This window comes from Anguilla anguilla, chromosome 1 (genome assembly GCF_013347855.1).
Source record: "Anguilla anguilla isolate fAngAng1 chromosome 1, fAngAng1.pri, whole genome shotgun sequence".
Taxonomy (NCBI): Eukaryota; Metazoa; Chordata; class Actinopteri; order Anguilliformes; family Anguillidae; genus Anguilla; species Anguilla anguilla.
Genome location: NC_049201.1, coordinates 12,622,947 through 12,639,957, shown reverse-complemented (window position 1 = coordinate 12,639,957; position 17,011 = coordinate 12,622,947). Strand labels below are relative to the sequence as shown.

The 17,011-nt window shown below is 37.4% G+C and overlaps 1 protein-coding gene across 1 annotated transcript in view; it reads left to right on the top strand.

The window, feature by feature from the left end:
* Positions 1–15,166, top strand: part of LOC118221236 (thyrotropin receptor-like) — a 29,957-nt gene extending 14,791 nt beyond the window's left edge. The window contains exons 7-10 of the mRNA XM_035406117.1: positions 4,953–5,021; positions 6,864–6,941; positions 9,995–10,183; positions 12,763–15,166. Of these exons, the coding sequence (XP_035262008.1) occupies positions 4,953–5,021; positions 6,864–6,941; positions 9,995–10,183; positions 12,763–14,107 (1,681 nt within the window). The 3' untranslated portion in view covers positions 14,108–15,166. The remainder of the gene's footprint in view (positions 1–4,952; positions 5,022–6,863; positions 6,942–9,994; positions 10,184–12,762) is intronic.
* The last annotated feature ends 1,845 nt before the right edge of the window (positions 15,167–17,011 follow it).

Genomic DNA, 17,011 nt, shown 5'->3' with positions numbered 1-17,011 from the left:
AATGCTTCAGTCGTCACTATAATAGCTTGAACTGGCTGTGTACTGGACAGAATTTATACTGTCCATAATGAGTAATTTCTTGGCCTGGCGAGTCCCACCCATTGGTTATAATGAGGTACTGCTTGGCCAATACTTGTCAAAGAACCTTGTATAAGGACACATATTGTTCCAGAGAGTCTCTACAATCCAGAGGTACCAACAACATTCCTATATATGGCAAGTCGTTTTAGCTTTAATTCATTTCTAGAGGATATCGGAAATTCAAATTCTAACTAGTTAGAATGAAAATTCTTGATATCAGAAATTCAAATGTAACTAGTTAAAATGCGTATTATTGATATCGGAAATTAAATTTTAACTAGTTAAAATGCCAATACTTGATATCGGAAATTCTATTTTAAATAGTCAGATTAAAAACGTTTTTCTCATTCATTTCAATGGGAGTTGGAATTTGACCTAGTTAAAATGCCAATTTCTGATATCATAAAAGCAATTGCTGATATCAACAATATAATTTCAACTAGTTAAAATACCCATTTCTGTTATCATAAATTCAAGTTTAACTAGTTAAAATTGGCATTCTTGATATCAGGAATTCAAATTTAACTAGTTAAAATTGGAATTCTTGATATCAATAATATAATTTTAGCTAGTTTTAATTAGAATGTCCAATTTTAACTCGTTAAAATACAATTCTTGATATCAAGAATTCCTATTTTAACTAGTTAAAATTTAATTATTGATATCAAAAATGAAAGGGCCCATTGAAATGAATGGGGAAACCGCTTGAATTATAGCTAGTTACAACTGAATTTCTGATATCAAGAATTTGCATTCTAACTAGTTAGAATTGTATTTGTGATATCCTCTAGAAATGAATTAAAGCTAAAACGGCTTGCCATACCTATATACTCAGTACCTTTGGCATGTATGGAACAATGAAACAGACAACAATAATTCCTCCGGAGAATTTCTAAGTAAACAATGGACATTCTATCAATATCTCACCGAGCCAGCACTCAAATGACAATCAGTGAAATACAATTAAAGGTGTGGCATGCAAGGCTACATTTACACCGCAGGTCTTGATGCCCAGTTCAGATTTTTTTTTGCCTGTATCCGATTTTTTTGACCGCATGTTTATATTTACTTTTAAAAGTGATAAACTTTTAAAAGTTTTAAAACCCATATGTGATACCTACGTTTACACGGTTTATACTTGAAACAACTCGCATGCGTACACGAGGGTTTGGTTAGCGATGTGAAAGTAAACAACCACACCACCACATCATCTACAATGGACATAAAATGAGACAGAAATAATAATTCGAGCTATTGCTTTTTGAAGCATCTTAGGTCCGCTACAATCATCCCCTGTATTTTGGCCTACAGCGACTCTTTACTCCACATATTTTAAAGGTACGTAACCTCAGTATTCGCCACTGGACTGAGCCTTCGTCCTCCATTTCCTGTAACTTATTTTAACATTCACCATTACCAGTGGAGAGTGGTTGTGCATGTAATATATGTTACGTGTAATTCAAATGTGAAAAAAGTGTGAGAATATCACATTTTGAATCGCAATGACCAGAAAATTCCACTCTGTGCGTTTAGATGACAGTCACATTGGCAGGTATCCGATTCCTATCAGATTTATTTCCACATATGAATGTGGTCTAAAAAGGATCTAAAAATATCCAGTTCCATGTGATATTTTCCTGTGTGCACATTCATAGTACATATCCGATCAATCCCACGTGAGCAAACAATCGGAATTGATTCACTCACTTTTACCAGGTGGTGTAAACATAGCCTAAGTTTGTTTGTTATATTTGGTTAAATTTCCTTCACATCCAGAAAGACACCAATAAATTAAAAGATCTGACTACCCCAGGCTCTGAAATCAGCCACTCCAAATTTCACCAGACCTGAATCTAAACGATTAATCAGGATAGTTCTCTGCAAGGAGGCTTCCCTACCTGCCTGGCAGTCCTGTTGTGGTGTTCACAGTGCTTCCACAGCAGGCAAGCTGGGGCTACACAAATAAGAGTTTCCAAAACTACAGGTTGAGATATTCTTGACAAGTAATATTACTACAAGAAGAATGACAAAGAAAAGAAAATCTGTCAAAATTGTCTACAACGGCTTATACTGATAAAAAAAAGCAAGAAAAGAAAAGATTTGGACCAAAAAGAAATTGAACCAAGCAAGAGAGAAGACAAGAAAGAAAGAACATCGGTTTGGCTTTTCAGCGAAAAGTAAAGTGAATGATTATATATTTTGATATGTGTACAACATTGTGTCACAATGCTTTTGCATTATTTTTCAATTCGATATCAATGTTTTATGTTGAACCATCATAAGGGGCAAATGTATATGTTTTATAATGGACAAAAAACAGGTTTTGGATAGGGTTTTGGACCCCTTATGTCAAACCACTATACTGATGTAAATATAATAATTCCTACTTGAAAATGATGCAAAAGTAACCTTCATGAGTCAAAACTGTTTATTTGTAGTGAAATATATGATTATTTTATTATTTATAGTAATGCACAATTTAGCCATTTTGTATAGATTTGGAGACACTAAAGGACACCAGGGTATACTGTTTACATTTTGCTTCTTAGATTTAGTAGTTCTGCATTTCACACTTGCGGCCGAGGAGTGTAGGATTCAGGACATGTATAGTTTTACCTGTTTTACATTATGTGGCTCTCTGTGTTTCAATTCAATCTAAAGGAGAACAACTTAATTTTTGCCTTTTTACCAAGATAATTGAATTTGTGGCACTTTATTTCCACCAAAATCATGAATATTAAGGCATTTAAATTAGTAATGTAAATGATATAAGTGGCTTGCTTCATTTAAGCCTGTTTCCCAAAAAAAAACAACCATGACCATTCAGTACATGGCAATATGTAACATATAAACAAACCTCTTCTCTCACTGAGTTTTGAGTGAGCTATGCTACCTAAATGCTTTAATGGCTTTTTGTGGACTTTGAGGCAAGTGCAATAATTAGGCTATTATTAACTTCTCTTTACCTCTCACTAGTAAAAGGTACCAATCACTGACTGCTTGAGACTCTGATTTTGTTATTTGTATGATTAGATGTCCATGTGGAAAAAGCCTCTAAAAGAGAACAACAAGAGCTTTAAAACTCACCTCACCCTCCACCACCCCAGCTTCCACATGTTGTTTGGATCTACTTGTACATGTAGGTACTGGCAGGGTTTGGTATTTCTCCTGTTAAGTAGGGGATATGTGTCATGATCCCTGTTTGATAGGTTAGTGCATGCTGGTGCGTCCACAGGTGTATTTAAAGCAGATCCATTAAGCGCCAAACCAAAAATAATTACATTGCATGTTCATTACTATATTTTATGTAAGTATGTGAATTTTTCTAACTGAAATGTAGTAATGACAAACATAAGAGCTCTGAAATTATCCTGTTGCTAATAAGCACTCTATTTTTTGGCCAGTGCATGTCACGTGGCAAGCAGTGGCATTTTCATCATAGATTTTCAAGTGCTTGAGCCAACTTGAAAGCCCAGCGTATGGCGAGTTGCTTATTTTGGGACTTTCACAATCAATATGCGCATGGTCATAAAATATTCAAAAACCATTAAAAAATCCATTGGTTTCACGGATCTAATGAGCATAACTCCCGAATGGATTAACAGATTTGCACAAGATTTTTTGGAAAGGTTGGTCATGAGCCAAAGAAGAGGTCATGTGTTTGTGTGAGGGTGTGTGGATGTATGCACACATGGATGCATACACGTGTGCGGTCGCAGCTATTGCGGATTCGTGCTTGTTCAATAATAGACTGGGTTGTTTTGTTTAAGCTGTCACCGATCCAATGTACTTTGTTCTCTGTACTGTAGTACTCTCTGTACTATTTTGTTTATGGTGTCTTTAGGGAGTTTGAGTTTTGTTTACAAGTCCTTTACAAGTGCCTCAGGGTTGTCGGATGTGCTTTTGGGTATACTAGAGTAAATTCTTTCTAGAGCGAGATAATGACCCCAAACAAACTGATAAGATGATCAAGTTGCTGGTGTTCAATGGCCTGGCCACCCCACAGTCCAGACCTTGATATCATTGAATGTGTTTGGTATTACTTGGATCGAGAGAAGCAGGATAAGCAACAAATTTCTAAGACTGAACTTTGGAGGTATTTACAAGGAGCATGGAAAATGGCTGCAGATATCTTTAAAAACACAAAGAAAATATCCTGAAAAGAATGGAAGCTATAATAAAGGCACAATGCACAAATACTGAAAGATTTGATATTGTACATTATTGTGGAAGTATTGTGTAATTTTGTGTTAAATATATGTTTGCTGCATTATTTTCTGACACTTAAAAATAGATAACTTACATTTAATGGCTGTTTTCACTGGAAAGTTCATAAAAGAAAGCGTGGTCTCTGACTTTTGTACAGTACCATAAATAATGGTGAATTATGAAAATTGATGTCATTGGTTAATCACCAATCATGGAACTAATAAGGGTTTTTATAAGAGGACCTTTTATATTCATTCCAAGACTTTGACAAAGGAAAGAGGTGTCTGAAAATTAAGTAATTATCTCAATAAATTAATTTGAAAGCACAGCAAGAGATACAGTATTGCAGCGTACTAGGCCGCTATTACAACTTGCTCAGTTGGGTTTTGGGATATCTAGGGCTCAGCTGTCTTAAGTCTTGCTGGTGGTTTATTTAAGACTGCTTCTGTTTTAATGTGGTAAGCAGTAACCACTTTCACAATACTGTATCTTTTTTGTGATACTATATTTTAAAGAACAATGTTGGAAATAAAAGAAGTATTTAAATTAGCTGTATGTTTCCAGAAATAATCGGTTTGTAGTGCATGTACAATGATGTTTCATATCTGTTACCTCGGTGTAGTTAAATAAAATATTTAAAATATTTTTTTAATATTTTACAGGATGTTGTACAGCAATGGTTTTACTGAAATCAAGCCGTATGCCTTCAATGGGACGAAACTGAAAGCTGTGTATGTATTGTGTTACTTGATTCTCTCTGTCTCTCTCTTTCTCTCTCAGATGTCAATGTCAGAGATAGTGCTGTGTGTTTATGATATCTATGTTGCACTGAAAATGTGCTGGAAAGCCTTAGCCAAAGAACCATTTTTTCATGTGATCTTGTTTCAAGAGACCCTCACACTGATTTTTGCATTTGCAACTGCATTTGTCACTGATATGGGTTTTATTATTATTTGAATAAGGTGCTGAATTAGGTGCCATTCCAACTAAACTCATCTCACCCCAAGTTGATTCTAAGGCAAATGATGCATCATCCTGGTGGGCTTCCAGCCACATTTTGTAATGTCACAACAGATAGACACATGGGTTTTATGGTAAATAGATTCCATGTGGATTCCTTACACAATCACATCTAGAATTATTGGCACCTTCTACAAGGATGCACAAAAATCGTGGAAAACAAATAACATCAATACTGAAATATATTGGACTTTTTACATATGTGGACGATATTGAACTTTTTTCATGATTGAATATAATTAAACAAAATACCAGTGGTTTCAAACTATATATTAATTTACAAAAAATAGTACCTATTTTTAGTACCTAGTAACTCCCCTATCAAGGATAACAATACTCAGCCTTTTTGTAAAATGTTTGATAAGGCTGGAGAAAATATTTGGAAGGATTCTTCCATTCAGTGTCTTTCAGGATCCTTGATATCCTTAGATTTTGGCTTATGAACTGCCTTCTTCAAATCATGTCACAGGTTTTCCATAGAGTTTATGTCCAGAGACTGACATGGCTATTGAAAAACACAGATTTTTATCACAGAATTATTTATGTGTTGATTTTGAGGTATGCTTAGGGTCAATAATATGTTGCAAGGTCCACCTAAAGCCAGGTCTCGGCCTCCAGGCAGAGACAAACATATATTTAGCTAGAATTCCCTCGCACTTGGTAGAATTCATTATTCCACTGATCTTTGAGCAAGAACCCCTGGACCACCATCCCAAGTCCCCCCAAACCGTCCCAAACCATTATTAATCCACCACCATATTTGACAGTGCATACGAGGTGCTTTTCCTTGTGTAAATTCCTCTTTTCATAGCAAATGTGCTTATGGCAACAAATGAAATGAGGGATCTGTTAGAGCCGTTTATAAAATGGGTTGGGTAGGTAACAGTCTGAGAATAGAAAGTCTATGCTAAGAGATGCATTATATACAGTTCAGTTGGGGTGATGCCTCTCAGCCTTCAGGTTGTGTCATGGCATGGGTTAGACCAGAAGAAGAACAGGGCTGCTGCGGTCAGTGAACTCAGGGTGAGGGAAAGGTCAGAAACCCCAGGGAAGAAATCAGAGAAGAAGAAGAGGGGTAGGCACTATATAATTACGAGAGTAATGATTGTGAATGTAAAGGCCTGAGTGTAGTGTGGAAGGGAAGGGCTTTCTTCATCCAATTCTTCCAAAGAGCCTGTTGGTATGGAGGTGACATTTTATGGTTGAATTTGAGACTTATTGATCCCAAGATGCAACTAAACTCTGCAGTTTTTGAGCGGTTATCATTTAGTTCCTCTTTGTCTCCCTTTCATTTCATTGTAAAAAATTAGGGAGGTCAATGATTTAGATACCTATGTTTTTAAAAAAAAAATAGTGTTACTCAATAAAACAACTTTTTAAAAGTCTAATGCTTTTTGAATAAAAGCATATAGTTTTCCTGAAGTTTAAGATGAAACTAACTCATTATCTGTAGTTCATTTTATACAGCTTTTTTCCATTAAGGTTTTCAATAATTTTAGACCTGACTGTAAATGGTTTTTACATTGTGTGTTTCATCTTGTGTTTCACCCCAGCTACCTCCACAGAAATGAGCTCTTGAACAGAATTGATGAGATGGGGTTTGCCGGCGTAATGAATGGACCATTGCTTCTGTGAGTAGTTGGCAGATAAGAATCTTCATTCTGTACATCCTCAATTTCATAAGAGAACACAGATTCAAAGGCTTTATGTGCTGTGCCAAAACTGAGCTGGATTCAGGTGTAGCACAGCATGGCTTGGGTCTCTGCTGTGTTTGTGACCATCTTTACTCGCGTAACTTCCTTGTAAGCTTCAGCTAACTCAACATGGCCAAAAGTGCACCAGTGAAATTGGGTTTATTGTAACATTATGACATAAGGAATAATGAGAATGGATACCATGGCACCTGACTCACAGAAATAAACAGTGGAGCAAAGAAAGGTCTTTGCATTTTTTCTATACTGTGAGAAATGATACCACAAAGATAACACCAGTTATTTCAAATACATATTGTAACGATTGACTCCTGCCTAACTGTGTTATATGAGAATATCTGCTGCATTGCCATAGGTAGATGTGCTAATTTAAGCAGGTGTTCTATAGACATGCTGCTTTTGGTTCTGCAGGAGGAAGAATACTCATACACCTTAAAAATGGGTTAATACACAAAAAGGCAATATGCTGGATTTCCCAGGCAGGCCATACCAAAATAAAGTGGACGTGCGAGTGTCACTGCTGATTTTGGGTTGAACTTGGTTGAATTATTGCTTGATCTTGTCTCACCACATAGTAGCTCATAAACAAGTCCATAATGCCACCGTAATGCTTAATAGGTGAGAGTCAATTTTCTTACAACCTTAAAAAGATGTGTTGTATATGCCTTAACCAATAATAATATATGATTGAATCCCCCTGCATCATTAATTAAGTATGCTCTGGTCAAGAGGGTGAGGGGGGTGCTTTTTTTTTAGTTGAAAGTGGGAATCTGAGTCCTGCATCTTGGAATTTCTGCTGTCTTTTGGTTTTTGAACTTTGTTTCATTAATTTTTTTGTGACTGTAAATATATGTCTGCAACACTAATTGTCTTTTTTATGGTAGTCAAACGTCATCTTTAGATTAGACATAGCATCCTTATTGTGAATTAATAAATCTCTTGTTGTGAGTTGTACATTTTGATAAAGGGTTGATCCACCAGGATGTTCTGCCTATCCACAAATTTGGTGATTTAATAAATATTTGATAATATTAAGAAAAATTAAATTAATAAAATTTACTTTACAAGTGAGGGGTTGTAACTGGTAATCCACTTGTGTTCAGTATTCAAAGTGCTGGATGTTAAAACGAGGGCATCAGCTGTTAAAAACACTGTATTCAGAAATGAAACATATTTTACTTAATCCTCACTACACTAACATTAATAATCATTACAAATTCCTATTAGTTCATAACTACATAATTGACCAGTCTAGAGTTTCATACCGATGGAAATTTTATAATATGCTTGAACAAGTATTGATTTGTCCCGTTCTTATACTTTATCTGAACAAATCTTATCTGATCACATTATTACGGAGCCCCCCTGGGGTCAGCTGAGAAAAAAAGACCCATAAATCCGTGTAAATCTGTACTCTCGGTTTGGAAATCTGTGCATACGATTTATAAACCGTGCTCTCGGATTCATAATCTGCGCTCTTGAATTATGAATCCATGCACACGAATTTGTAAACCGCGCCCTCGAATTAGGATTCGTAAAGTTTATAAACCGTGGGTTTATAACCCGTTCGGTGTATAAACCGTGCACACAGATTTCTAAACCGAGAGTACAGATTTACACAATCAAGTTGGCAGCATGGGTTTTAAATCACACACAGAGAGCCATAAACAAATGTGCACTTTACTACTACCATTTGACAGACGGTCTTATGAAACTCCAGGGAGATCTGGGCATGCCCTCGACATCTTTCTTTGTACCCCCGCCCCCAGTGTATTTTATTCTGAGAATCAGGAAATGTATACCCACGCGTTTCACAAAGACTAAGCTGAGGGGGGCTCCGTACATTCTCTTCATGGTAAGATGAAAAAAGGTAGCTAGCTTGGTAGCTGCTTATGCTTAATTAATAAAGTATTTAACAGTAGAAAATTTGACTGTTGTCACTTTAAGAAAATCAATAACGAAACAAAACGAAATCCATAGTCAATGGCTCCCCCTTTGTGACTTTTCCTAAACATATGTATTGAAAATTCTGATATAATTTGCTGCCTGTTTAAAGTTGGTGCTGCAGCCCCGCAGAAGAATCCACGGTGCTGGGCGAATAGTAGTCTGAGGTTTTAGGGCCTACCTTGCAGTTATGTACCCATCTGAATCATGAATAGGGTTTGATATCAAAAACAGATGCCAATAACCAAAGATACCAAAAACAGGCACCGGTTCCCATATGACCGGTAATGTTACCTACTGGACTGAATCACAGATTTTGGCGCTTAATTTTGATGCCATCTGTACTAAAGTTCACTCAGCCTAGTCATTAGCCTAGTCATTAAACTCAGTCAAAATGCCAAAAGTGAACCTGTCTAAATTGTGGCTGTATTTTGCCCAGAATGATTCAAACAATGGGACATGACTTTGCAATAAAAAAGACATTCTTTAATGCTGTCGTTTGCTCGGTCTTTTAAAGAAGGTATGAGAAGTATTGATTTATAGCAGGGGTATTGTTCAAAATGTGAATAATACCCACCCCCTGGTCATGAAATTATATTATGTGGGGTTTGCATGTGAAATGGTAGAATATATGTACTCACAAAGCATGCCATTGACTGTGCCCGTGCACTCTGCAACATTGATTCTGGAAAATAGAGCCTTAATAATTACTTATTACTTGAGAATTACAACTAAATGCTACACACATGCAATGTCATTTCCAGTGCATTTCACAATTTAGTTAAATGTGTATATGCTAACTGCAGTCAATATTTTTATCATTCAGAAGCAAAATCCAGCAGTAAATATTTAATACTAATTCATCCACATGGCAACGCAAATTAACAATGTTGATAACCTCATAACGGGGACTTGGGGTTGCATTAAGCTTTAATATCACGCTGACATTAGTATTGGCAAAGTAGCCTATGCTCTTGGAAGTGCTCTCCCACTGTCCCCAATTAATTTGATTAACTTTTGTTGGGCAGCGATGTTTCCCATTCACACGTGACCTCTTTACCAACAATTGGTCTGGAGTCCCTCCAGGAACTCATGGCAAGAAACACATGGACCCTGAAGAAACTACCGCCAGTAATGACCTTTCAACATCTATTGAAAGTAGATGTCACCTACCCAAGTCATTGCTGTGGATTTAAGGACTTAAAGAAAAAGAAAGGGTGAGTAAGGGGGCAGAAGACTGTTTCTCACGGTCATGCCATTTCTTTGCTCAAGCACCTGAAGCCTTGAGTGGCCACTCTAGACTAATTCAACTCCCAAATACTGCAGAGCCATACTCAGTGTTGGAGACTGAAAGACTGTTTATTGTTTAGGCTATACTTAAGAAATGTTTGAAAAAGAATGCTGAGTGGTTTGTGATTCCAATCACAGGACAAAATGATGATCATGGATAAAAATGGGTTCCAAAAAATAATGGCAACTAGGTATTTGATAAAAAAATTTTTTTTGGTATTTATATGTGCTCAATAATTTATTTGAAGTCACTGTAATTGTCTTTGCATTTTTGTAAAGCAAGCAGCATTAAAACTACAGGGAAAACCTGGAGGGGAAGCTATTGTAAATGACATGTCATGGATGGCCATCAGCTCAAAAAATGTGCAAGAAAATCTCCAGATGTTTATTTTGCATGTCTGGAGATGTTCAAATTGACAGTCTCAAGATGGCCAAAATGGTGTATCTGCATTATCAAAGCTCATTGTCACTTATTGGGCAAATTCTCAATTTTTTCGAAAGTTAACTAACTGAAGATACTTTTTGCCTAGCTAGTATTGACTCTGAAGCAGAACTGTCTTTAAAAAAATGAGATTCAAAACACTTGGAATAGTCCAACATTCATAATTGTCCTATGTCTGACTATCACTTTCCATTAAACAGTTACCACTAAAAATACTAAAGCTAGCGAACATTACCATTCTTGGTAATGTTCCTGTTAGCTAGAATGTCTTCTCAGCTTATTACCACCAGTTAATAGAACAAATGTTTCTCACATACAGTTGTTGATAGATAGATATACTGCAAATTCTGTTTAATGTTATCTACACAAAGTTATGTTATCCCTTATCCCAACATCATATGTGAATAAAAAGGATATTTTTGGATCCACAAGAGTGAAAAGATGACAACCATCCCCATGTGGTCCAACACTATATATGGGTCATAATGTGCCCGACAAAGCATATGTAGTTATACATAACTGCATTTTTTGGGCACTAAACTGTACTCAACTGCATTCACTCTGTATGGTTGTAAAGAGAGCATCAAGTAATTTTAATGAACCTGCTCTTGTTCATTTGAGTGTCTGCTCATATTGGGATTACCGAGAATGAAAAGGTAGATGCCCTAAGCAGGCATTAAGAAAGAGGATATCGATGTCACAGTAAACTCAATAAAACAGAGGGAACATCAACACTGGGATAGAAGATAAAGGCTGAACATTTAGATTAATTGCAAATTAAGATATACATAGTTATGCTTGGCTTTCCATGCATCTTAATCTCCTCAACACGCCAGATTATAATATGTCAAAAATAAAGGCATCGACATGTTAAATTTTAACGCGTCAAAAATAGACGTGTTGACACATTCATGAGTGACATGCTTGAAATGCACAGAGCGAGTTTGGTCAGGAAACTCTTGCTGCAGCCAACCACTGGTCAGCCTCAGCAACCACATGTTCTCATACTCAACCAATCACATACACACATCACCACATGTTCTCATTCTCAACTTGAAAACATCACTAATGGAGCACCTTTTTTAAACCGACAGTCGGACGTCTCAGGTGTTGCTCATTGCCTGCGCTGCTTTTTGCATGCAGATAATTGTGCTCATCCTCCACCTCCCCAGCTTCTACCTGTTGTCTGAATCTGCTTGTAGGTACTGGGGGTTTTTGTGTTTCTTCCGTTTAGTAGGGGATATGGATCATGATCCCTGTTTGACAGGTTAGTGCACAGTCGTACATAGAGCAGATCCAATCAGCACCAAACCAAAAATAATGACTTTCATATTCATTAATATATTTAATCTTAATACGTGAGTTGTCCTTCCTGAAATTCATTTTGTCTAAATATGAGCTGTTTTCCCTTGTCATGTCAACAGGTCAATAATTCTACAGACATGCAGTCTTTCCTTCTTGACATGGCAATTTTTGCCTTGCCAATAGGTAAAAACCATGATGGGAAATCAAATGAGGTTTTGTCATTGATGACGTTCCATAATAAGCAGACATATTGGGATTTATAGCCTGTTATGTCTTATATGCATGAAACATGCATCCTCATTGGCTATGCTAGTCAAAATATTTTGAATGTCAGGAGACGCATATTTTCTTGCATGTTTTGGCCCTGATGGCCAACCGTATTTGTCAAAACGCAGTGGCTGATTGATCATTGAATACCTACTGCAGGACTAGTACCGGGAAGCCCTGCTAGTGGAATATTGGGTGAACGGGAATCAGTTGGGGGAAACAAATGCACACGCTTAGGGAGATATTTGGCAGAACTTAATTATTAATCACAAAAAATGTACTAAATTTGACATACATTTATTAATGCAGCCTGTGTGTTTTTTCATATTATGCGCACACACATACACATCATATACAGTTTGCTGATTTTCTGATAAAATTATTGTTCAAAATGTGAAGATAAATCTTCACACCATAGTTCACACTGGGATTTTTTTATGTATAGACTTAAAACATGTTACCAACAGATGATTTGTTTTTATAATTCTACAGATATTTTGAATATGCCATTTGCAACCTAACCAGCTCCAACCAATATCAGAAGGACTCAGTGAGTGATTATAAAGTTATCTCCCAAAACTACAGAGAGAGCGATGCTGAAAATATGAAGAATGTATTCAAGGAGGACTATGATTTCCATGGCGACCTGCATTACCAAAGTTGGGTAAAAAACCTGGGTTTTGGGGATACCCTGCAGGCCATGCAAGAAGACCCCAGCCAGTACTTTGACAGCATCTATGACTACACAATGTGTGAGGAGACCAAATATGTTACCTGCTCTCCTGTCCCAGACGCATTCAACCCCTGTGAGGACATCACAGGCTACAGCTTCCTGCGTGTATCTGTTTGGTTCATAAGCCTAGTGACCATCCTGGGGAACCTGTTCGTCTTGCTCATCCTGTTCACCAGCCACTATAAGTTATCTGTCTCACGCTTCTTAATGTGTAATTTGGCCTTTGCAGACCTGTGCATGGGGATATATCTCATTATTATCGCTTCAGTTGACCTCTATACAAGGTCTGAGTACTATAACTATGCCATAGACTGGCAGATGAGCCCAGGTTGCAGCTTAGCTGGCTTCTTGACAGTCTTTGCTAGTGAGTTGTCTGTGTACACACTGACTGTCATAACAGTGGAGCGCTGGTATACCATCACTTTTGCAATGCGTTTGGACTGCAGGCTACGACTCCTCCATGTTTCCTTTGTTATGTTGGGAGGCTGGATCTTTTGCTTCCTGCTGGCCCTGCTACCCTTGGTGGGCATCAGCAGCTACCAGAAGGTCAGCATCTGCCTGCCCATGGACACCAACTCTACATTAGCCAAGGTCTACATTGTTTCCATCCTGTCCCTCAACATTTTTGCGTTCATGGTCATTTGCACATGCTACATCAGGATCTACTGCATGGTGCAGAACCCTCACTGCAGCTACAGAAGCGATGATACCGTTATTGCCAAACGTATGGCCATCCTTATCTTCACAGATTTCCTCTGCATGGCACCCATCTCCTTCTTTGTATTGTCAGCTGTGCTTTACAAGCCCCTCATCACGGTCTCCAACTCCAAGATTCTACTGGTCCTCCTTTATCCTCTCAATTCCTGTGCCAACCCTTTCCTCTACGCAATCTTTACCAAGGCCTTCCATGGCGATGTCATCATCCTGCTCAGCAAGTTTGGATTCTGCAAGCAACAAGCTCAGTACTTCCGTGGCCAGTATGTGTCTGCTAAGAGCAGCAGTGACTGCCATGTGAAGCAGCAGAGGAAGAACACAAAACAGGTGTTCATCTACCTGCAGGATCGCTCCACCTTTACATCACAAAGCAACAGTAAGATGTGTTGATGGTCCCCACTTTTTTGTTTTAAGTTTTATTAAATGCTTTATCACTTGCATTGTCTAATATGTCCCAATTAAGCTGGTAAAAATACAAAATCTGTAAAACATAATGAAACATTTGTTCCAAGAAAAAGTCACCGGACAAAGCAATCCAGTTCAATTTGTCTCCAGATCTGCTGTAGTTCGAGATTTCAGTTAATGCAGCCAATCATCTACTATAGTACCCTCCAAAAGTATGGGAATGTTAGAGAGAAATTAGCTTTTGTTATGTACTAAAGGCATTTGGATTGTAGTTCAAAAGATGAAAATGTGACGGAAGTACCTACAATCACCTTTTATTTCATGGCATTTACATGCATATGTTTTATTACCATTTTACACAAACCGCTATTTTTGTGTGTCCCCCCCATTTTCAGCTGTGAAAAGTAAGTTAACAGATGACCGACAGGTGTTAACTGTTGCTCAGGTGTTTGATTTGGCATGGAATGTTCACACATGAAAGAACAGCGAGTGTCTAGTATTTAGGCTTTGTGTACTTCTTTGGAGATTGCATTTCGAGCCAGAAGGCATACACCAACATGAAGACTAACTATGTCTGAAAAACAACTAATCTGTAAGCTGAGAGGACAGAAACATTAATTTAGAAGGCTATTCGAGTCTTGATTTTAGGATTTGTGTACTTCTGTGGAGTTTATGTTTCGAGCCAGAAGGCATACACCAACATGAGGACTAACTATGTCTGAAAAACAACTAATCTGTAAGTTGAGAGGACAGAAGCATTCGTTTAGAAGGACAGCACCGGAACTGGGTATATCAGGTACAGCAGTTTGGAAAGTCTTGAAAAAGAATGTTGAGAGACGCAGAATCAGAGTGGTTGCATGCACTGCAGCAAGCACTGAGCTCTGCTTTTTTGTGTGGTGGTCAGTACTGTACATGTCAGAGGTATGAATATTGTCTGTCCTCATACAGTAAAAACATGTAACACCTACCCAAAATTGCCTGTTGCACTCATTTGATATGTTTTCATGAAAATGTTAAAAAAAAAAAATCAACATCTTTGGTAAACCTTGTGGAATTATTCAAAATGGCCAAAAATACAATAATTATTGGCCGTTAATAGCGCAGTCCATCAACAGATAGTGGGACAGTTAATAGCAGAGTCCATCCACCTTCGCAAAGGCGGTCATGGAGTTTGTTTGACAGAAGGAAGCTAATCAGTAAGTTTGTGCCAGTCTTCATATGCATATATGTGTGTCTTTGTACATGAAGTGCTTGGAGAATCTTGTACTTCAGTTGTCTTTCTTCAGCTAGTCCAGTGTATTGTTTCAACTTCACAATTTTAGCAGAACACATATCAGTCTTTAATGGCACTGTTTTGTAATATGTTGTATCTGAATTTCCATTTATTGTAAAACAGTCACACAAATTAAGAATTTGATGTGGATGACTGATGTGCTTTTTGAAATCTTTGACATTTATTCATGAAATACTGAAGCGGTAAGCATTCTGTTAAACTACAGTGCATGTCCGAGATGAATGAATAAGTACTATAAGATTTCACTAACATCTTATGAAATGATGCTAGTGTTTTGCGTTAACATGAAATTTGGCGGGGGGGGGAGGGGGGGGAAGAGATATTTAATGCTGCTATCAATCATTGCTTTATTGTTATTAAGTCAAAAAACCTATTTTCTGTTGGATGTTAATATTTTGATTTGTAAGACTGGCAAAATGACTTGGAAATCTAAATGTGAATGTACATTTTTGATATGAAAACTAAACATAAAATTGCCTTTTTTATTTTTATTATTAATGTCAAGATAAACTAATCTCTAAAAACATATTATTTAAAATATATTACAATACATCTGTTCATGTTTGAGTGTCTGTATTTAAGCCCTGAAATTTTACTTTACTGACTTTGGAAAATAATATTTAATGTGAATTTCCATCCATTGGATAGAAAATGGAATAAATTGTATGGCTGTATGTACCAGTGTTTATTTACATTAAACTTTAAATTTTACCTTCCTGTTCCCTGATTGGCTCAGTGCTCAAAGGACTCACAGTTGACCAGTATTCTGTTCTAAAATTGCGGTTCTCCGCAGTATGTCCATCCATGGTGAGCAGCTGTAGCACACCTTGCATCAACACAATCCATGAGCTTGTAGGGGTGTACATTCATCCAGAGCCTGCACCTGCACCAACCAACAATTCAGATTACGGTGGCCCAAATTGGATTTTTTGCCTACCTGACACAGATCAATCTTTTTCTGTGCTGTGTGAACACAAAAATCTGATCTTTTCATATAAGATTTGGGACACTTCCATATGTGGTCCTAGATTGGGTACATGTCCGAACTGTGGCCATGCGACCACTATGAGAACTGCCAGATTGGAATTCATTTGCTTTTTTAAATGTCACATTTCACTGCGCAGGTCTAGATCACTGTCGTATTCACTGCTGTGGCCTTCCTCCGCCTTCTCTCCCTCATCCTCAACAGCCGATAAATTGTCATCCGACCTCCGGCGCAAATAATCTTGATCAAGGATTGCACCTCCTTTTTGTTTGTTTCCATGATGGACTGTTTCACAAATAGTACATTTTTAGTTCATGCTCGCTTGTGAGTTAGGGTAAAGGTCTGTTCACACCTATGTTAGATATCGGTTACAGGCATGAGTGTGCACAGTCAATGCAAAAAGATTGAATTTGAGCAAAAAATCTGAATTGAGCATTAAGGCCTGTAATGTGAGCTTAGCCTAGGATGCCTCCTGGTTGTTAATATTTGAGGAGTAGTTCAACAGAAATCCAGAAGAGGGGAGTGTTTAACCTTGAAAAGCTTACAGCAGCAAACTAATTTTCATCTCACACCGAAAGGCACAATGTTAACTAATTTATGTCTTTTGTTA